The sequence below is a fragment of the Manis pentadactyla genome, chromosome 8, assembly GCF_030020395.1.
Source record: "Manis pentadactyla isolate mManPen7 chromosome 8, mManPen7.hap1, whole genome shotgun sequence".
NCBI lineage: Eukaryota > Metazoa > Chordata > Mammalia > Pholidota > Manidae > Manis > Manis pentadactyla.
The window spans coordinates 103,468,171-103,491,925 of NC_080026.1; the positions used below are offsets into that span (position 1 = coordinate 103,468,171).

General features: G+C 34.3%; 1 protein-coding gene across 3 annotated transcripts in view; it reads left to right on the forward strand.

The window, feature by feature from the left end:
• The window catches only part of TNKS2 (tankyrase 2), a 65,336-nt gene that overhangs the window by 25,290 nt on the left and 16,291 nt on the right, over positions 1 to 23,755 (forward strand). For 2 of the 3 annotated variants that reach the window (XM_036923761.2, XM_036923919.2), the window contains exons 7-19: positions 209 to 275; positions 3,165 to 3,351; positions 4,392 to 4,513; positions 6,790 to 6,881; positions 6,967 to 7,045; positions 9,957 to 10,128; positions 12,664 to 12,743; positions 15,870 to 16,015; positions 16,646 to 16,811; positions 17,508 to 17,727; positions 20,115 to 20,224; positions 20,896 to 21,084; positions 22,942 to 23,194. In XM_036923761.2, coding sequence (XP_036779656.1) covers positions 209 to 275; positions 3,165 to 3,351; positions 4,392 to 4,513; positions 6,790 to 6,881; positions 6,967 to 7,045; positions 9,957 to 10,128; positions 12,664 to 12,743; positions 15,870 to 16,015; positions 16,646 to 16,811; positions 17,508 to 17,727; positions 20,115 to 20,224; positions 20,896 to 21,084; positions 22,942 to 23,194 — 1,883 coding nt within the window. The remainder of the gene's footprint in view (positions 1 to 208; positions 276 to 3,164; positions 3,352 to 4,391; positions 4,514 to 6,789; positions 6,882 to 6,966; positions 7,046 to 9,956; positions 10,129 to 12,663; positions 12,744 to 15,869; positions 16,016 to 16,645; positions 16,812 to 17,507; positions 17,728 to 20,114; positions 20,225 to 20,895; positions 21,085 to 22,941; positions 23,195 to 23,755) is intronic. The other variant, XM_036923840.2, reaches the window with a different exon arrangement.

The window sequence follows — 23,755 nt, forward strand, 5'->3', positions numbered from 1 at the left end:
CAGTAGAAGTGAGGGGGGAAAAGATGGATTTGACAGATGTGGGAGTTGAAATTGTTAGGACTTAGGGTTCAAATTTATACATTTGTATTAGCAGACTGCATAAACCATTGGCTATTTTAATCTAAGTGTAAATTTAGACGAATTAAAATTTAAACTAAGCAGAAGGAATCTGTAATAACACAGGCTTTCCTTCCCCCCTCTCATCTAGTGATCTGGTGCCCTTACACAATGCCTGTTCTTATGGTCATTATGAAGTAACTGAACTTCTGGTCAAGGTTAGTTTTCTTGTGCTTTTCTTATTTAAAATTACTTGAAATATATAGTATACCTGTTCTCTATGTGTTTTTAGTGCTTGGTGGGTATAGAAGGAGTATTTATAATTACTATAAAATGTAGATCATTGATAGGTCAGCATCTGACTACTTTGAGACTTTTGAGGCACCGTAAGATTTTTTTTTTTATTAAGGTATCATTGATATACACTCTTATGAAGGTTTCACAAAAAAAAAAACAATGTGGTTATTACATTCACCCTTATTATCGAGTCCCCTCCCATACCCCATTGCAGTCACTGTCCATCAGTGTAGTAAGAAGCCACAGAGTCCCTATTTGTCTTCTCTGAGCTATGCTGTCTTCCCCGTGACCCCACACACACCATGGAGGCACCATAACATTTTAAATATAAAGTAGCACTACAATCTTTCAAATAGCAGATTGTGATTCTGTCATTTGTTGTCAAAGGTGAAGTTTCAGAAACACTCTTGAAAATAAAGCAATTTTTAGTGAAAAGTGTATCATCAAAACCACCAATTACATTTATTTGTAAGATTTGCAGTTATATTTTGGGTTGGAACAGGGTCAGTTGGTAAGCTTCACTTCCAATATGCTGAGTAGCTGTTGCTTAATAAGTGGGTTCCCTAGACTGGCAAGAAACTTTTTATTTTGTTCCCTGTTGGATGAAAATAGAAGATACACATTCTCCTTAAGAGTGGATCCAAGGATGAAACCCACTCCATTTCCTTCTGTCTCCTCAAGGGCCTACATAAGAATTTTGCCACATTCTTTAGACTTTGCTCACTCTCACCCATTCTGCCCTCTTTAACACTTTAGAGATCGGTAGCTGTCATGGGAAGGGAAAGAGGACATTTGTTTCCAATGCCTCAGGGCTTCCCTTTGGACATGTGCTACCCACAGAATACATTTTCCCACAGAAACAACTTTATCATAATGAATAGATACTCTGAGTTAGAAACTTTCTTAAGTTTATCATGTGGCTGCAGTACTGTACATTTGTAGCAGTAATGCTTTTGTTTATTGTGAAACTGAATCTTGAATTCTGTGAAACATTTGGAATGTTACTGTGGATTAGTGTGAAACATGAGAGAGATTGCACTGGGATTCTCAGACAATTGAATGATATTTTCTTAAGACCTGGTGTTTACTAATAAGAACAGGAGATTGATTGACTAGAGGTTATTTATACATATAGTGGAGATTAGTTCAGGTTAATCAGCTAATTAATTAGCTGAAGTTTGCTGCAAACAGTTACCAGAGTAGTCAAGTTCAGGAGAAAGCAAGTAGACAGAAACAGTGAACACCGGCAGAGGTCCTGGGCAGCACTGAGTTGGCATCTCTTGTTGAAGTCTGGCTAACAGAAACACATTTAACAGCGAACATACAGTGACTGCTTTTCATGACAGGACACTGTGCAAATTGTGTCTCACTACTTGAAAAGCTAACATAATGTTATGCCAGTAGTAGAAGTATAGTATTAAGAGCATATGTTATAATGGATTCACTGTACTTTTCATAATCAAACTGTAGTGAGATTTAAATAAATTTTTTAAACTGACGTATGTTTAGTTGAGGGCCATTAGGGTAATAGGAAGTCTAGAAACCATCTAAAAAGAAATATGAGTGAAGTTGCTGAAGGTGTTCAAACTGGAAAAGAAAAGCATAAGAGTTGCCCTCAAATACTGCAAAGAATATATTGGTCTCTTTTGCTCCAAAGACCAATAGATCAAAGTTTAAAGTACATATATAATTTAATGTAATTATGAAAGTCAAGTTAGCTGAAAATTAGTTCCCCTTCATTGAAAGCATTATAAGAGTTGCTGGTTTGCCTTTTGCAGTGGAATGCGATGGAAGGGATTTTATGTTTGATGAGAGTTTGGACTAGAATGACTTGTGGTCCTTCCAGCTCTAATATTTGGAAATGTCTAAAATTAAAAAAACTGACTCTTAACAAGTATTTGCAAGGAGGTGGAGCACTGGAACTCAAACATTGCTGATGGCAATGCAAAAATAATACAACTACCTCAGAAAACTGGCAATTTCTAGTAAACACGTATCTTCCACATGACATAGGAATTCCATTCCTAGAGCTCTGTCAGAGAGAACTGATGGCACATGCCCATAAAGAGATATGCACATGGATGTTCAAAACAGCTTATGCAAAACCGTCAAAAACTAGAAATAGTCCAAATGCCCATGAACAAGATGATAAGTAAATTATGGTATATCTATACAATGCATATTGCTACTTGGCATTAAGAAAATCTGTTAATACAACAACATCTCAAATACTGTGTGTAAAAGAAGCTAGACACAAAAGTAAATATTGTGTTACTCCATTTTTATGAAATTCAAGAACAGGTAAATCTTCTGAATGGTACTAACAGTCAGAATGGGAGACAATCATCTATAAAAGGAGCATGAGGGAACATTCTGGGATCATAGAAGTACCCTAAATCCTGAACTGGTTGATGGTGTCATGGATATATACATTTGTCGAAACTCAACCAACTATACACTTTTGAAGTGTGTATTTTGCCATTTATACATGTATGTACACATATATATATATACACGTATATATAAAATACCTCAAAAGGAGGGAAAAATTAGTCCTTGGTTGAATCTAAAGCTTCATTCTTAGCCATTGTTAAATAAAAGAGCTTAAATAAGCCTCTTGTGGGTAGACCTAGCAATAAGCTACTGTTTTTCCAAGGGGGAAATTTATATTCTCTTTCTGAAATAATAGGTTTAGAAAGTCAACTTCAGGAACATAACCTGTTCAAGCTTGTGTGATCTTAATTACATAATAGTAGTCATTCTAAATTCTCTTGAAAATTGAACACTAAACACATGTTTATCCACCCCAGCATGGTGCCTGCGTAAATGCGATGGATTTGTGGCAGTTCACTCCTCTTCATGAGGCAGCTTCTAAGAACAGGGTTGAAGTGTGTTCTCTTCTCCTAAGTTACGGTGCAGATCCAACACTGCTGAATTGTCACAATAAAAGTGCTGTAGACTTGGCTCCTACACCACAGTTAAAAGAAAGACTGGCATGTGAGTATGAAATGATGAATGTTCAACTAGGATATTATATCAATAAACTAATAATTTTCATTTCTTGTTTGTTTTTGGAAAATTTTAAATAGAACATTTTCCTTACTATGGATATCTTGTTACTCAGATTAACATAGTTAATCATTTAGAAGGTCCTACTCATTCTGCTCTTAAGCTATGAAAAGAAAATATTTTCATGTTTTTTTTCACATCAAGTTAAATTCTTCTTGTGTTAGTCTTATAGATGTATGCTTTTGAAAAGATTCTGGGTTTTGTTCCTATTTTTGATGTGAGTTTCTAGTTAATCTGCGTGAAGTGTTTTCTATAGGATTGCCATCTTATAAACATAGAAATTAGAATTTAACGTCTAATATTCTTTATTATCTGGGCAGTTTAATGGTTTTCTGTCCATAACGGAAATAGATAAAGTGAGAAATAGTCATCTAATTCAGATACAGTGTTACTATATATAAATAGGAAACTTGTGCTATTCTGGAGTAATAAAGGGTAGTGAGTGGTTTCACAAGTCTGATGAATATAAGAGGAATCTTGAAAAAATACTCTCTTTTATTTGTTTATCTGTAGTTGGCTCTTGGAAATACCCAACTTGTGTAGTTCCCAGTTCTCTGATGTGTGAGCAGAAACATCTGCTGCTGCCATAATGTTAGAGTAGAGACTGTGATTACCCTTTGTTTTATTTCCTTACTGAGAAGAGTTCTGTGTTTTGGAAAATTCTTGGATCTCTCTGGTCTGGGAATTTATTGCCATACTCCAGAATCCTCCAGACCAAAATAGACATTGAGTTGGCCATGGGCTAAATCTGTGTATATACTTGTGAATGAATTAGGTCATAACTGAGGGGAACTGAAGTACCGTTGTCTCCTTTCCCAGGGGTTATATTTGGAGAATATCTTCAGAGCCTCAGCTCTTTTTGTAGATATTTTGAAAATAATTGCAAAGAAAATACTGAGTATATTTTACTAAGTAAAATCCATCAATTTGATAATTCTCAGGCAGATCTATGCTTTTTCTTCATCTAGATGAATTTAAAGGCCACTCATTGCTACAAGCTGCAAGGGAAGCTGATGTTACACGAATCAAAAAACATCTTTCTCTGGAAATGGTGAATTTTAAGCATCCTCAAACACATGAAACAGCATTGGTAATGTTTCAGATTTAAGTTTTTAAAATACAATAACCAAAAACATGCTAAACTAATCATAACATCCTACTTCTTTTGATGGTACAGGATAATTAACATAATGTTTTACATTCAGTAATAACAGTGTGTAAAAAAACTGCTTTTTAAAAATTAGTACCTGCACATATATAAAAAAAATTCACACAATAAAGAAAAATAGATAACCTTAATCCTCAAAAACCAATATTATTATTCATTTGAGTATCCTTCCAGAAAAAAATTTTATACATACACTGGCATATATTAAATGTAACTTTTTAATTTTGTAAATGACATATCATTTGCTTTTTTATTATAAAAATTATAAATGTTTGTGATTGAAAGTTTGGAACACACAAAACAATGAAAAAGATAGGAATCCAAGATAGGAAATCACTTGGTTTTCCTTCTGGTATTATAATTTTTTTTCAAAATTAGATCTAAATTCTGTATATATCCCTCTATACTGTGTGAATAAAGTGTGTATGTGAGTAAAGGCTACTTTGCTGGTAAAAGTTATAATAACTCTGTGGAACTATAATAAGGTAGATGATAATCAGTCAGTCCATGAAAAAGCCATCAGAATAGAATGGGAGCCAGTAAGGAAAAATGATGGATGGTAGGAGAGAATGGTGTAATCAGAGGCTACCTTAGAAGTAGAAATTTAAAAGGAACAAAGTAAGTCCTGCTGTGTGAATTGCAGAATGGGCTTTTGGTGAGGAAACAAATCAATATGCTTAGGGGTAAATTTAATTCATAGTAGCCTCACTTACCTAGTATCTCTTATGGTTAATTTTCTTCTTTATGCCATGATAAAAACTATGTGAAGGTTATGTAGACACCTGACAAAAAAAACATTTTAGAATTTTTCTATTTGTAAAAAAGAAATCCAAGTAAATAGCAAAGCTGCAGACTAATAAGGGCTAGTGCAGAATTAAAATCATAGCAGCATCAAGATGGTACAGAGAAACTTGGGAAGACACCTATGGAAAATTTTCTGGTCTGAAAAATTAATACTACATGATGTTTTGCCCTAAGTATTCTGCTATCAAATAACTTGCATTTGTTATTAACCTTAAAACATACTAGAAGTATCCACGGATAGTTATGGTACAGGGCCGGTGTCTTCCACGTTTCCAGAAGTTACAGGCCCTGCCCCAGAATGGAGCAGAGGAATTAGGGGTAAAATTTGAAATGGATGTGATCAAAAATTTTTGGAAATCAACTCTTGCCATTTTGGGTACTATCTTGATAGATGTCCTGGGATGGTTATTCATAACATAGCAAAGGAGCTATTTTCACCAATTAGAAATGGTTTTATTGAGAGCAAAGGAATGATTTTGGTGACAGCAACATCAAAGAATGAAGCAAAATCACGAAAGTCATAAGCTTTAAAATTAACAACAGGTTAAAATCAAAGAACAAAGTTCATGTATATTGTGTTTTTAGATGTGGAGAACAACATAGCTTAACAATTATTGAGAACTTTTATCCATGAATTCTCAGGTTTCCATTTTAACTTAATGTACATACATTTAGTCATTCACTCATTCAGACATTTATTAAATAACTGTTATCTATGAGTATCATCCTGGATATTGGGATGCAAAAATTTGGGAAATGACTATGAGGTGCTTACTAGGTTTATAACTGACAAATTCCTACCTCCTGTCTCCTTTCCTCCTTGACATACGGTGTAGCCTCCAACTCAAGAGTGTATTATTTTCTACCACTGCCAAACAGGTAATCAAAGCTCATTCTCTTGGAGCAACTAGTTGAGAGAGAAATAAATACTAATCCTATTAGCTCTTCCATCATTGCTATTACCAAGCAGAATCCAGAGCTGAATCTTTCTTCATGTAAAGAAACCCCAACCTTTGAAATGTTTTATTAATTAACCTTTAAAAACTAACATAAATACCATGCTATATGGGAACAGTTTTGTAAGGTCACATTAATTTAAACTTTTCATCACATAAGTAATGGCTTTTTCAAATATGTAGGAGAGCTATAAAACTTGAGCACAATAAGGTTATAAGATACCATCTGGTCAGTAGGATTTTCAGGCCCGGCCAGACGGGAGTAATCATTGCTCATTCTATCCATTAGAAAGCCTCGGAGTAGCAAAGTTAGGTAAAAAATAAGACAAAGAAGTAAAATAACTTCTTTATTGTTCTTGATTGGAAACAAAAATGTTCTTAAATTTAAAAAGCAGTCATGTGTAGTCCTTGATTAACACTGCAATTTAAATTATCTAGCATTGTGCTGCTGCATCTCCATACCCCAAAAGAAAGCAAATATGTGAGCTATTGCTAAGAAAAGGAGCAAACATCAATGAAAAGACTAAAGAGTAAGTATATTTTAAAAATTAAAATTTATTAATGTTTATTTTTTGGAAAATACATTTATTGTCTGGCTGACTTTTTCTGTTTAAGATTCTTGACTCCTCTACACGTGGCATCTGAGAAAGCTCATAATGATGTTGTCGAAGTAGTGGTGAAACATGAAGCAAAGGTATACTTCCTTTTTGGTAATCTTTGGTAATCCAATGAGTTATTTTCTATTAGCAAATGAAAGCCTGACTTCCTAAACTACTCTCATAAGTATTATTTTTTTTCCTTCTAATCTTATATTTTTAAGTATCCCTACAGATACCTAATTTTTCTTTGCCTGATTTTTTTGCTAGAAACTTACAGATTTACTCAAAAATATATCATTTCTACATGTCTTCCCTTCTCTGTTTCTTTTAACCACACCTCACTGATCAAGTTATCCTTAAGGTCTTTTTTCTAACAAACTGTCTTCAGAATATCCCCAGACATACTGATTCTGATCTGTCATCTTTGCCAGTATTCTTTTCTCACTTGTATCTTCTCTTCTTGGTTACCATGATAACTCCTGCTCTTTGCCCAAGCCACAGTTTTTCTTACCCTCTGTTAATTCTGTAACTAAGCCAAAGAACTTGTAACAGAAGGAAATAAATTGTTTAAATAACTTGACTAAAACATCACTCTCCATAGTGGGAAGTTACTTGTTCTTAAGATAGCATTTGTCCACAGAGCATTCTGTTTATGGAATAATTTCATTTTCATCAAAACTGGAAATCGTTTCTTACCCAGGAACTTAAAAAAAATTACTACTCAGTAAAAGGTACACATGGCATTCCCAGATTGAAAGATGACATTCACGTAATACAAAAATTTTCACAGTTTTTAGCCACAGATCCTTGCCGCCTTCGAACAAACTTGTTCAGTAGATACTCATTATATAACAGAAAGAATAGAACTGCTCCAAATGAAAGGAGAAAGAAGGAATAGAGACCCCTTACCCCTTGGGTGGCTCCAGGCTCTTGCCTAAATGTGTTTTGCAGAATAGTTTCTGAACTGTCCTTCCTTGGGTTTCTATCAAGGAACCACTTGGAATTCTACAATTTCTTCTTATGGTGCTAAGTGTCCTAATTTTTCTTTGATTGGGGGAAATTCTTAACAATGTATAATCTCAATCTTTCCTATTGTAATTACTGAATAAATAAAATTTATTTCTGCTTGACTGCTTGGCATATCTCATTTGTTCTTTAACTTTTCATAGATAGCTTTTTTTTTTTTACATGTGCATTTCTAAAGGAATATCTGAATGCATATTAAATTTGAGTTGTGAAACTAGATGAAACAATCTTGGCTAGGGTGACCAACCATCCAGTTTGTCCAGGTCTGAGGGATTTCTGGAAAAACAAGACGTTCAGTGCTAAAACCAAGGAAGTCCCAGGCAAACCAAGACAAGTTGATCACCCTAATCTTAATATACAGTGGTACCCAAATAAAAAGTTTTCAAGTGGGTGTATTTTACATTTCAGTGAGTTTTGGTATGTGAATAATAGATTTTAAGTGTGAAGCATGAAAATTAGCTATTTATCGTCTAGTTTTGGATTCACTGAGAGAGCCTTGCTGTATTCCTGTTCAAATATTCTCTGATCCCATGAATATGAATTGGACAGTGGCTCAACTCACTAGTGGCCACAGGATTGATTAGTAAGGGACTTAATTTCTCAATTATATTTTGAAGAATTATTTTCCTAGTGGGAGGGTTTCGGTGGAGGTAAGATGGTGGAGTCTTACAGGTGATATTTTGTATTATGAAATATTTCAAAAATATAACTAATTTGAAATAATTTACCAAGAATAACTATATACCCACCACCTAGATTCTATCACTAACATTTTATTGTATTTTACTACATATTCATCAGTTTTGCCCTCTACCAATATATCTTTTTTGGACACATTTCAAAGTAGTTTGCAAATTAGTGTACACTCCTCCCTAAATAATTCCACATAGTCATCATCTAGAGGTCAGTATTTGCTTACAGGTTTTTCTGGATGTAGAATTTATGTGCAACAACACGCACAAGTCTTAAATGCATATTTAGTGAATTTTGACTAATGCTTACACCTTTGTAACCGAAACTCTTCAAGATACAGAGCATTATCATAGCAGAGGCAGGGCCCCATCCAAGGCAGTCTTCATCCCTAGAGGCAATAGTCTTTTTTCCTGCATAGATTAAATTGAACTGTTACAGACCTTTATATTTATAGAATCACACAATACACATTTTTGTTTAGTCTTTTTCCTCAGTGTAATGTTATGGAGATTTATCCATGTATCAATAGTCTGTTCCTTTTTGTTGAGAAGCATTCCATTGTTTGAATATACCACAGTGAATTAACCATGCAGATTACATATTTTTCTCATTTTATTCCCATGCTAAAATATACATGTGATACAACCATTATTTTTTTATATGATTTTTCTTTATTTTGACTTTATTCTCTCTTTTTTTTTGCTATCATTAATATATAATTACATGAGCAACATTGTGGTTACTAGATTCCCCCCATTATCAAGTCCCCACCACATACCCCATTACAGTCACTGTCCATCAGTGTAGTAAGATGCTATAGAGTCTTCTCTGTGCTACACTACTGCCTTCCCCGTCCATGCAGATTACATTTCGCATCATAAAAAAGGCAGAAGATTTAAAGCAATAGAAATAACGTTCCAATGCTAATTTTATGTCTGGCTTTGTTACTGACTGCTCTGTATCTTGGGGTTAGTTGGTACAATTCTGAAAGATCCATTGTATACATAGGTTAGATGTCCTTAGGTAATTTCTATCTCTAATTGTGTGACATTACTAATGCTTTAATGCTAAACACAGCGGTTATTCAACATAAATTGGGTTTCATTCTGATGTCAACCTTCATGAATTGGTGAGTTTATGTTCTAGATTTGAGTAGAAATACTTGCTTTGGCTCTGGATAATCAGCTTCATAAGAGAATTTCGATTTTTTAAACTAGTAGCAGGTGTTAAATACATGATTGGATGATTGTATTGCAAGTTAATTTCCACTTTCTCTGCATTGTTAAGGTTAATGCTCTGGATAACCTTGGTCAGACGTCTCTGCACAGAGCTGCACATTGTGGTCATCTACAAACCTGTCGCCTACTCCTGAGCTATGGGTGTGATCCTAACATCATATCCCTTCAGGGCTTTACTGCCTTACAGATGGGAAATGAAAACGTCCAGCAGCTTCTTCAAGGTACTGAATACTTCCATTAAGCTGTTTTTTTAAATTAACTTTTAAGTTCTTTCACACAGTCATGTAGGAGTTGGAAATGAAATGAAAATTTTTTAGAATTTTTGGCTTTTATCTCATATTCATAATCAATTCATTATATTCAATGCCCAAATGTCATTAAGTCTTAATTATGATCTTGTTCCAGTAGTGTTTTCTGCCCAATTTCTCTGAGTAAATTGCTGGCTTCTGAGTTTTAATTTAGAAAGTTAACAACAGTTAACTTCTTTTTAAAGAATGAAAAACATAAAAGTAGATGTCCCTTAGAGCAACCATAGTGATAAATAATACTCTCAAGTCTAGCCCTGTGTCATGTTTTTTAGGTCCTTCATATATATAAGACACACAGCATCTGTACAAGGTAACCAACTGTTTGACTTAGTAGAACATTTAGCTATTGAATACATTCATATTCATTGCATTTAAAAATATTTAAATCAAATATCTACACATTTGGCATAAGTTAAACATTTCAGTCTAGAAATCTGGTCCAATAAATTGTAAAGTGTCTTTGCCTGCATCTCTACATTTTACTAGAATTCAGTGGAGTGTCTTTTGACATCTCAAAACCCAAATGAGAAGAAAAGTAATAGAAGAGGCCTTTTGTATTTTTTTTAATTAAAGTATCATTGATACACAATCTTATGATGGTTTCAAATAAACAACACAGTCGTTCAGCATTCACCCATATTATCAAGTCCTCACCCCCTCCAGTGCAATCACTGTTTATCAATGTAATGAGATGTTAACAGAGTCATTAACTATATTCTCTGTGCTGCACTACAGTCCACGTGACCAACCTATATTATGATTGTAAGTTATTGTGCCCCTTAATCCACTTCTCCCCTCCACCCTCCTCAACCTTCCCCTTTGGTAACCCCTAGTCCCTTCTTGTTGTCTATGAGTCTACTGCTATTTTGTTCCTCCTCTTTTGCTTTTTTTTTTTTTTTTAATCCACAAATAAGTGAAGTCATTTGGTATTTGTCTTTCTCCGCTTAAGCTTTTTTTTATCTTTAACAGTTGTTCTTGGTGATCCTTATGCTTTTAGTCTGGAAACCACACTTTGAGAAAGCACTGTTTGATTAGATGAAGACAGGTTGATAAAACTTTCTAGGAACTGCCATGTAGAGTACACCAACTACAAGACTGCTTTCAAATGCCCTTTACTTCCTCATATACCATGCAAGTTTTGGGGGTAATAACACTAGTTCTATTCAGTTGCCTAGTGAGGGACATTCACAGTCTTGCTGGTTATATGCTAAGTGCTATTACTTCCTTTCCAGCTTGTTCTTTAGAATAAATTTTCGAAGTGGAATTTCCAGGTCAAAGGATAACATCAAATTGTTAAATCACCTTCTAGAAAGATTGTTATGTACCATTTTATGCTCCTACTAGAAGTGTATGTATGACACATTCTGTTTTCCATATCAGCAGTAGGTATTACGGTTCTTAAATCTTTTCCTTCAGTGAATGTGTATGTGAACTTCAGAAGTGATAGCTTCTTTTCTTAATGCAAATTATAGAAATAACTTTAAGTGTAGGTTACCATTTCCTCTTTCCCACTAATGGATAGGAAAAAAAAAATTGTTTCTGATTATTTTAATTTGCATTTCTAAAATGCATGTTGCAATATTTTTTCCACTTTTTTCTTTGCCTTATAACTTTGAATTTGGCTCCCCAAAAACTTAACTGCTAATAGCCTACTGTTGACTGGAAGTCTTACCAATAACATAAACAATTAACATTTTGTATGCTGTGTATTATATACTGTATTCTTGAAATGTAAGGTGGAGAAAACTTTTTTCAAATTGTCACAAATTTATGAAAAATTTCCAATGTATTTATTGAAAAAAATTACATATATGTGGGCCCATGCACTTCAGACCCATGTTGTTCAAGGCTCAACTGTATTCAAGTATTTTTAAGGTTTAATTTTTTATATTTAAGTCTTGAATCTGTCTGGAGTTCATTTTGTTCTTACATACAAAGTACATTTTTCTTCCTTTCCTCTGAGATTTTAAATGACCTCTAAAACAGAATTTCAGACCTGAAAATGACTTATGATATCTCCTACTCCAACTTCTCTCTTTTTAGAGCTGAGAAAATCTGAGGCCTGGGAAGTTTGTCACTTGCCCCATTCAGATAAATCATTAATGGCAGAACCATGGTTAGATCTCTGGCCATTGCTCTCCTTAACTTAATACTTTTCTACCATTCAGCAGCCTTGGTTATAGAATAGGCTGTCTTTCATAATCTATTTTATGTTCCTTTATATTGCTTAAATCACATTTCATAGTTATTCATATGTATATACATTTCACAACATAAGTCTATTTCAAAAAAATTTTTTTTTAAGTCCTACTGTTTTTCCCCTACTACCATAGACATTTCCTGTTTAATCTACCAAATTGTAAAAGAACTTTGAGATAACATGTTCCCTTCAAACTTGGTCCCACCTTCTAAAAAGGAGTTAATCACTCTTTCCTTCTCTCTTTTTAGAGGGTATCCCATTAGGTAATTCAGAGGCAGACAGACAGTTGCTGGAAGCTGCAAAAGCTGGAGATGTAGAAACTGTAAAAGTAAGATAATGATCTTATGTTTTTGTTAACTTTGGGTTTTTATTTTGATAGCATTTAATGAATCTGTACTGTTATAATGACCCTGCTTATTTATATGTGCCTTGTTTTAAAAGGTAAATAATGCAAATCTAGTTCTCTTCAAATAAGAATCATTGAGAAATGAAAGAAACTTTTTAGTTTAACATGCATCTCAATCACAGTCACAAATTTAAACTACACATTTATGGGTATGAATTTTATTTAAAGAACCTGTTTTCCTTTGTCCCTTTAGAAAAATAAAATATATCAAATCATTTTCCATTATTGTTTACATATAACACATAAAATAAGGGGAAAAAAACTTAACAGTGTATCACTGTCTACAAATTTCTTCCAGTTTTATCACTTTGCTCCTCTGCGACTGAGAGGACCCTGTATTTAAATACACTAGTAATACAGTATTGCCACTTTTCAAAGCTACTGTCTCATAATAATCTTCAATTCATCTAGACTGAAAATTTTTTGCTTAGACGAGACTGCTTCATCTCTTACATAGTCCATCTTCTATAGTAGTCTTCTCTAGAATAATCCCTTCTCAGATTTTGCTTTGCTTTTACTATAATGTTATGTCTTAATGCTTATACCAGGTATTTGTTACCTACAGACACTGTATATCCAGATAAATAACTCAGAAGCCTAGTATTTTGAAAGAGTAAGACTACTTTTCAATTGAGCTAACATAAATTAAAACTAGGCATGTTTTATGAATTGGATAATTCTTTTGTAAACGATATTTTTTGGTTTTTCACTTCGGAAATCTTTTGGTGGTAAGAGGTGGGTGTGATAATGTTACTTTATTTCCAAAGCTAGTAGTGGGGGAAAGGCTCTGTTGTGGCTGCCACCCACCTCCCCACCCTCGACTTTTTCAAAACACAGTGTTGGTCCTATTTGAGAGTGCAATGATAGGTAGTAAGTTTTTTAAAAATCTGAATTTTATTTGACTAAGTTGCTGTTTGGCACAATTTCACTATATTCCTGTGTGGTGTTCTCAGTCCTTAGCAGATCCACCTCATAAAGTCAATTTTAGACTTTCTGAGAACAAAATATGAATGTTGGTCTCATCTGAACTTGAGCTCTGAGGAAATTTATTCACTGCCTTTTTAAATAAAGAGTTGGTAGTTGATTTAAAAGTTCATGTGCTCCTCCTGTCCTACTGCCTTATTTATGTAGATAGTACAACCATCTCCAAATACTTTCAGGTTTTGTTTTTGAAGTAATTTTGTTTTTCAAAGGAAAAAATGCTATTATAATGCAATCTGTTTGATGTGTTTTATATTTACATTCTCATTTCCTTAAGTAGGAGGCTACTAGGATATTGAAAGGATTTTTGTTACTATTGCTGACTACTGATTTATGTAATAGCAAATCACTTGAGTTAAAGGTAGGAGCTGACTTAATTTTTTTCTGGAGAAGTGATAAAAAGTTAAAGGCAATTAGTTAAAAGGCAACTAGCTGATTTTTTGTTGTTGGGGGAGGTGATAATTTAAAATTTTTTTAATGGTGGGAACAAATGCTCATCATTTTAAGTGCTGGGAATGTATATGAGAGCATAAAACTGTATTCAGTATACATTATATTAAAGACCACACTTTGTTTTCATAATGGTAAAGAAGTCTAGAGGAAGAAATAGAGATGAGACTAGGGGGGGCAAGAGTTGGACTTAGAACAAAATAATGCCATTTAATTAAGGAATCCTCTCCCTTATTCTCTGGGAATAGACAACAGGCTGTCTTCCTCTGTCCTTTTAAAAAAATCATTTGTTGGAAATTTATTTCCACAGCCTTTCTATTCCTTCTCCCTCTAGACAGGTGACTTGGTGTGAATCATTGGGACAGTAACATCTGCATGAATCCAATGAACACTTAACTTTGTGGTCAGTTGTATTTGTTTAGTGGTGATCCATCAGGCTAGACACTTCTAGAAAACCTTTCTCAGCATGGACAAAACTAAACTGAGACATAGGGAGTAGAGTGACTGATAATAACTATCAAACCTAGTGGCATCTGTCATGTGTGTTAAAAGTAGTCATTCTTAGAGCCCAGCTTCAGACCCACAAAGCACTAACTCTCAAATGGACCCTGGATCTATATATTTAACAACTTCTTGTTTGGGAAACACAGAAGAGCTATGTCATCAGTCCTGTGATTAGACTCCTTGAGGTTAACCAGCTTGATAGCTGGCTCCTTTGATTTATTAGGCTTAGGTTATCCCTGCATTTAGGGTAGGATAGTAAAAGGAGAGCAAGAGTGTTTACTAATAATGATATTCTTTTGACTTTCTTGAGCACCATGATTTATTACTTATGTTGTTTTTCTTCCCCATTTGTATTTTTCATACAAAATACTCTTGAGTATTTTGAGTGTTACTCTTACTGTCTTTCAGCAAGGCTTCCTCATCTAAACCAAAGAACAAAAAAAAAATAGTTTTCTTTATTCTTCCAAGACAGTACATTGTTAGTGGATTTGTTCCATGTATAGTGTGATACAATTCTCTAAGTGTAGGTCCCCTAATAGCACCAGCATCGCCTGGGCACTTGTTAGAAATGGAAATTCTCAGGCCCCATCCCAAGCACACTGAATAGAAAATCTAGAGGTGTAACCCAATGTACATCTAAATTTGAGAACCACTGGTCTAGAGCAGTACCTCTCCAACTTTAATGTGCTTACAGATTATCTAGGGATCTTGTTAAAATGCAGATTCTGACTTAGAAGATGGGAGTCTGAGATTCTGAGTTTTTAACAGACCCTAGGTGATGCTGATACACCTACAGTCCAGTGTACCTCTGCATATATTTGGCAGAAAATGGAAGTTACCATTGTCCATAATAGTTACTTAGATTACCTTTAAGTAAATTATAGTAATGGTAATGATAACATTTTTCTACTAGCTTCAGTGAAAGATGATGATACAGGCATAGATGAGAGGACCAATAAATGACAAGATGAAATAAGGAGAATAAGGAGTTTCTGAGAATACTGATTTGATGAGACAAGAAAATAAGTCAGACACTTGAAATTTCTACAAAATGAGTGAAAACAAGAAGTCAAAATATGTAGCATCATGTATATACTGTGTTCCGTCCTATAGAAATTGTGTACTGTTCAGAGTGTCAACTGCAGAGACATTGAAGGGCGCCAGTCTACACCACTCCATTTTGCAGCTGGCTACAATAGGGTGTCTGTGGTGGAGTATCTGCTGCAGCATGGAGCTGATGTGCATGCTAAAGATAAAGGGCAAGTACCAACAATGGCCTATCTTTTTTCCTTTATCTGATCTTTTTTAGGAAAATCTGAAAATATTTTATGATACTTCATAGCTCTTTTATTTTAAGGGAAGTCTGTTTCCTAACATTGGCTTAAATATAGCTTCTTAATTTCAGTTAAGATTTTATGTTGTTTAGCATTTATATAAAGATATAAACAATTGTAAAAAATAAGCAAAGACTTGCATATAAATGCCTTATAAATTTATAATGGCCAAGGAGATTACATTAGTGTGATACTGACTTATAGTAAAGCTTTCAGTTTGCTGTGAGAATATTTAAATTCTCCCAGTTTATCTTAAAATTATTTTTCTTTAAAAATGTATAGTTATCAATTCTAGATACTAAATATATATAGATGTTTGTTATATTCTCTGCAACTTAAAATATTCTAAAAGTTTCCTCCCTGGCTCCCCACCCCAAAAATATAATTCAGTTTCTGCTTTCAGTCAACTTAGGTACTATAAAATCAGTGCAATCCCTTAATGCAGCTGAAGAAATTTATCAGCTGAAATTATCAGTTGAAGAAATTTACATAATTATGTAATTTAAATTAAAACATACCTTTATGTTACATTGCTTACTTAACTTTTCATTTCAGAGGCCTTGTACCTTTGCACAATGCATGTTCTTATGGACATTATGAAGTTGCAGAACTTCTTGTTAAGCATGGAGCAGTAGTTAATGTAGCTGATTTATGGAAATTTACACCTTTACATGAAGCTGCAGCAAAAGGAAAATATGAAATTTGCAAACTTCTGCTCCAGGTATATTTAAGTACTTAATGCATAGAGTATGTTTATGGTATTTCTAGTAACTCTAATATAAACCTAAACTAGTAAGGGGGTAGGAAGCAAAGTTAACTAATTCTCTACATAGATTTCAGAATAAATGTCACAAACACTATTATTTTATATTTTAATCTGAGTATGTTTATCACATATAGATTTATAATTACATAAAGTCAACTATCATGTAATAATTATCTGATGATTATCTTAGTTTTTCCTATTTACAACTTAACTTCAAAATAGTCTGTGGATTATGTAATTTATAAGCCAGATTTATTTTAGCATTAATAAAATTGATAGTCATGGTTTTAATACAGTTATCAGTGTAGATATTTTACAGTAAAGTTAAATCTATACTTTTATTTCAGTGTTGGTGAAAACTAAAAATAGCATACATGAAAGTTAATTTTTAATGAAATACTACCTTATTTTGAATGTAGTTTAAAATTTTGACTATAGCATTATAAAAATCCAGTAATATTGAACTGCCTCTATATTATTTTTACTATAATTTTCTGTGTATTAAACATTTAAAAAATCCTGTTAACCTTTAAGTTGGAATCTCAGTATAAAATAGTTTGTTTCTTTGATATAGTTAAATTAACACTTTTCTTATTGACCAAGGGCAAAAACATAAGCTAATTCCTCCCTTTCTGTTTTTCACATACTTAGCACGGTGCAGACCCTACAAAGAAAAACAGAGATGGAAATACTCCTTTGGATCTCGTTAAAGACGGAGATACAGATATCCAAGATCTACTTAGGGGAGATGCAGCTTTGTTAGATGCTGCCAAGAAGGGTTGTTTAGCCAGAGTAAAGAAGTTGTCTTCACCTGATAATGTAAATTGCCGTGATACCCAAGGCCGACATTCAACACCTTTACATTTAGCAGGTAAGTGGATTAAGTTTTCACAGATTGAGGCCAGTGAATCTAAGATTCATTTTACCTGAGTAAAATACTTCCTACAAGTAAACTTAAAAGATTCAAATAAAATACCTTCTAATACCACCATTTTACTTGAGTGTATTTGTACAGGGCAACTATACTTGAAGTTCCCTTTAGACTAGTTTGTTACATTCGGTAAGAACAGTTAAAAGAGGCTCTGCCAGTCACCATGTGCTTTGGAACCTTTATTCCGGCTCACCATATTGTTTGAATCTTCCTTGGTGAGTATTTTTGGCTACAGAAACTTGAAAAATATGTTTGCTTGAGCCAGCTTTCCTCTTTGGAAACTGAAACTTTTCTTCTAATGATAGCTGTTAATCATAGGCAGGAAAGAAATCTTTACGACTTCCAGAAGTTACATAAATGTCTTGCCAAAGTTATTTATTGCGGTAGTTTGCTAGGCCTGCCTCAGTGAAATACTGCAGACTGGGTGACTCTGACAACAGGAGTTTATTTTCTCACATTTCTGGAGGTCAAATTGTTGACAGAATTGGTTTCTCTGGGGCCTTTCTCCTTGGCTTGCAGGTGCCAACCTTCTCGCTGTCCTCCCCATGGCCTTTTCTCTGTTGTTACAGATCCCTGGTGTCTCTCCCTGGGTGTCCTAATCTCCTCCTCTTAGAAGGACACCAGTCAGATTGGATTAGAGCCTAACCTAACAGCCTCTTTTAACTTAAGTAACCTCTTAAAGGCCCAGTTTCCAAATATAGCCACATTCTGAGGTGGTGGTGGTGGTTAGATTCCACATAGGAGTTTTGGGGGACACAATTGAGTATATAACTTCTGTTGTAAGTTCAGTCATAGAATTGGCACAGTGCACTTTTGCTTTTAGTGCAGGGGTATAATATTGTTGCTTTAACACAGCTCTTTCTGGCTTCACTGAAGGTGCGAGGGAGTGAGCTATAGCTCATACTTCAGTGGAGTTGCTTCATAGGCAGATTTGACTCATACAGTTTATTGGTTTGAAAAGAAAAAATTAATGCAGATGTTTCTGCCACTTTGTGTAATATGGGAGGTGGAAGTCTACTCTTTTCTCAATTAATTTGTCTCATAATGTGAGTAACTGAGTATGTTCCCAGTGTTTGAGATAATTTTGGTTGTATGTGATTTTTACCTTTAAATTCTCACCCCATATAATTTGGGACCTCACTGTCTAAGGAAGGGAATAACTCCATCCATATGTCTTCTAGAGAATTTTGGAGGTATTAAGCCACAAATGCTAACATGGCAAGAAAAAGCTTTTCCACGTCCACTGGCAGTCAGGAGTTTCTAGTCTCCATATAAGCCAAGATGTAACCTAGCCTCTGATTTGAATTTGATTTGACTATTCTGTGCATATATATTTATATTAGTTGTTTATATCTTTATGGTAGCTTATCTAGAACAATTTAACATTACTATTTAAGTCTATGTTGTCTTTGTAAGTGGCAAACATTTCTGCCCACTTGTGCAATATTATACTTTGAAACCTGGCAGGACTTTTGGATTCAGCATAATCCTTAACCTATGATAGTTTTGTAGTTTTGTTTTTCTTTGTGATTTTACTAAATTTTTTGCTTTAGGTCCTCCAGCAAAAGTATAAAAACTACAATAAAAATAAGTGTGTATAAAATATTTTGAACTGTTTGAAAGTTTGCGTGACACCTGGTTTTATGTTGGCAAAGTTAATTTTCAGATTTACTTTCAGTCTGTGATTATGTGTCAGATAAAATGTGCTTTATAGTAAGACTATATACTAAGATAACTGACAGTCCCCAGGATGACAGCTAAGAGGCCATGGCATATTTATAAAACACTAAGTTTTTCTTCATGACTTCAGCAACACATAGGTTCTGCTGCCAAATTTGTAGACATGTGTACCACAAGAACTCTAGCAAAAAGCATATCACTGTGGGCTTTTGGGGCAATGGGGTCCTGAGACTACTCTTGTATTCTGTCTCCTATTTAGCTACCCACTTGTGTTCTTGAATTAGCTTTTATGATTAAATGCCTTTCACTTGCAGCCCTTGAGATGACCTGAGTTCAGGAAGTTGTATGTAAAAACCATGAAGGTAGAGACTTTGATGAGAAGGTTTAAAAGGAAAGATACTGTACAAATAAATAAATCAGTATAACTTTGAAAGTCTCAAACGAATGGGTGTCATTGCTGAAAGCTTACAACTTAAGGCCACAAGAAAAAATTTGAATGGACTCCAAAAGGGGATTTCAGACCTCTGTAAAGTCTCTTTTTATTTTTTAAATAATGTCTGTACTTTATATGTAGATTTATACAATACATATATGTAATTGCTTTTTATATTAAAAATAAAAATAACCTCACTTCCTTTCTAAATTAGCTGGTTATAATAATTTAGAAGTTGCAGAATATTTGTTGCAACATGGAGCTGATGTGAATGCCCAGGACAAAGGAGGACTTATTCCTTTACATAATGCAGCATCTTATGGGGTAAGTTCTTCCATGTTACCTTTATAAATCTCTGAAGTTTCCGAAGTGAAAATCAGTATTCCAGTTCAAAGGGCATTTAGTTTGGCTTTCTCATTTTACAGAGAAGTAAATACGAGGGCTAGAAAGGCTAAATAACTTCCAATTTTCAACTCTGAATCTTGTAAGCTTGCTGTGTGTGATGTGCAACTTGCTTGTCATTCATTTCATTACCTTCCTTAGCACCTGTCTTCTTTTCATTGAAATGTTGGTGCCCAGAAAACCCATCAGGATTCACAGGAATCTAGAGATTCAGATGCATTATTTCTAACATAACAACAGCCCTGAGTGTTACAATCAGTATTGGCCATCTTCGGTAATACAGTTAGAATAATTGAGGAAGTCTGCTGGTTTATAAATTGATGTTCAGCAGTTATAAATAACGCTTGAATAAATGAGAAATTGTTAAAGTTGTATTCGTTTCGTCACCTCCTGAGAAAAATTCTTTATTATTTTCTAGATAGTTTCTCAAGTTATTGAAATGCCTACTGTAATTTTTAATCAATTACCTGTTAATTATGATGCTAGGGAGAAATAGCTTTTATGGAAAAATAGGTGTATAGCTAGTTTCTTCATACGAACCAAGTGTGATAAAATAATATTTCAGAGTGTAACAGGAGTATTTTCTTTTACAGCATGTAGATGTAGCAGCTTTACTAATCAAGTATAATGCATGTGTCAATGCCACGGACAAATGGGCTTTCACACCTTTGCACGAAGCAGCCCAGAAGGGACGAACACAGCTTTGTGCTTTATTGTTGGCCCATGGAGCCGATCCTACTCTTAAAAATCAGGAAGGACAAACACCTTTAGATTTAGTTTCAGTAAGTGAAAGACTCTGAAAAATCTCAATGCTTTCCTGGCTTTTTAAAGTTCATTTGGTATATATAAAATGTCTTTATAGTGAATGTGGCAAAATCTGGTTTTTAGCCCAATTTAAAGGTAGGACCATTTTGGCATTAAAATATAATAAGTAGATCATGATTATCAATCAGTTTCTGTATTCTCAGTACTTCAGAAGTGTGAAAAAAGAAGTACAAGGTATAGTTGCTTATATTATTTGGGAAACAAAGCAGTCACAGTGCCTCAGTGAATGCTATTACAGTGCAAACATTGCAAGTTAGTACAGGACATGGGTTTAATGAACTTCCGTAGCTGGGAACATTGCCCTCAAGGTACAGCCACAAAACCTGCTTTTAGTAGATTCACTTCCCTCCCTACCTTACGGTCTCATCCCAAAGTTCCTTTTGGGTACCCCACCAGAACTATTCATGAAACAAGCTTCTTCCTCCAGTTTTCTATGGAGGTCCCTCATTTTGTTCCTCTCCAGAGGGGGGACTCATTTAGGAGTCATCATTTTAGCCTCCACCTGCTTTGGTGCCTCTCTTGGTCCTGCCAGGAGGGAAATTAACCAGATCATTGGAGGGTAAGAGGGAGGAGAAATGCTTCTTGAGGTAGGAAGGAAAGGAAGTATTTTCTACAGACTGCTCGCTACTGTGAGTCCATTTTTTCCAGTTAAATTGAGAACAAGTTACATTTAGTTCATTAAATAGATTTTCTCAGGCACAGACAGCCCAGCCATAATTTGCCACAACATTTCTTCAGAGAAATGTCTTTCAGCTCCAGATTGTCTTAGAAGTAACTGTTGTAATTCCCTCCACCCATTTGTTAGTTCACCAGATAACATTAAGAGACAAGGAAACAGAGTGCTCTAGGGAACATGCTTGGGTTTTACAATCAAACAGGCCTGCTTAGAATTCCAGCTCTACCACATAGAACTGTACAGTCTTGCAAGTTGCCTAATCTCTAAGCCTTAGTTACCTCATCTATAAATAGGGATAAAATACATCTGGTTAATACAAGAATTAAATGAGGTAATGTAAAGTCCTTTGCATGTCAGGTACATAAAAAGTATCCAGTAAAAGATACTAATAATATTTTTAAATGTTATATACAAACTATGAGAGTGCCATGGGGCACTCACTCTGTACAGTTAGGGGGAAGAAAAACAGGGGGGAATTAGAATAGGCAGTATAAATGACTAACCATGGGGGGGAAAAAAAGATTTACCCCTTGCTGAATATTAATTAATTAGTGTCTTAATTGAGCATTGTTGAAGAATGGTATATGTCACTAGTTAAACAAACATATACCAGTATATTTCGGAATATTCTCCATACTAGCAGGTTTGGTTGTCCCCGCGATGATATCTTTGCTCTGCCCCCAGCCACCAAAAAAAAAATTCAGTTTTAAAGAACAAACATCACTGAATATTTTCCAAGAAATATAAACAACATTCTCTTTGCTAGTATTCCATGTAGATTGAAATACTTCTTTCAGAGTAATTGCAATAGTGTTAAAAGCTCTTCTAAGGTGATATTTTTATAATTAATTTCAGTGTTTTCAATCATAGTTCAGCGTTGGGTTTTTTCATGCTTTGCCACAATTAACAGTTTTATTTTGATTCTACATGTCTTGAAGAGATATTCTGAATTATATTTTGTGTTTAATAACAGTTCAGCTAAATATCCCTTGTTCACTTTTTAAAATAATTATTTTTAGCTGACAAGAAGTCCTACTGCAAATCTTAGTTTTTATCATATTTTTAAATGCATTCTATTGAGTATAGTAGAATTTTAAAACTTGCTTATCACATATTTCATCTCTGACACATACTCTAGGCAGATGATGTCAGCGCTCTCCTGACAGCAGCCATGCCCCCTTCTGCTCTGCCTTCGTGTTATAAACCTCAAGTACTCAATAGTGTGAGAAGCTCAGGAGCCACTACAGATGCTCTATCTTCAGGTCATTCAAGCCCATCAAGCCTTTCTGCAGCCAGCAGTCTTGACAACTTATCTGGGAGTTTTTCTGAACTGTCCTCATTGGTTAGTTCAAGTGGGACAGAGAGTGCTTCCAGTTTGGAGAAAAAGGAGGGTGAGACATTCTGCAAAAATAACTTTCTAACTGGTATTGTAGCCACATGTTTGTCATTTGGAATGGTTAAGTCATTTTTTAACCTTAAATACAACTGTTAGTATGTTAGTATCAGATTAATTAACTTAGCCTAAAACTTTTAAGCCTTTCATTGTTTTCTTTACATTCTTATTATATTTTGTAATAAACTTTCTCCTTTCAAGTTGAGAAATTGATGAGTCTTACACTGATGTCTATTCTTTAGATATAAATATTCTTTTTGAAAGATTTAAAAGTCTTTTTAGTTGAGTAGTTACGCCTTCATTTACCTCATACAGTATATTATTACAGAGTTGTGAAATACTTTTTACCCCGTGTCAGAATATGCAATTTTGAAAATCATTTTTTAAAAAGAAAAAGACACACATATACTTGTAGTCTCTGTAAAACTGTTCTCTACCTTTTACCTGTCAAAATCATCTCACCCTACACAGCATTGTGGAACTTGTTTTCATCAATGTTTTTGTGAAGTAGTTTGCATCGTCAAAAATTGGGAAACTTCTGTTTTAGTGCAAACAACTG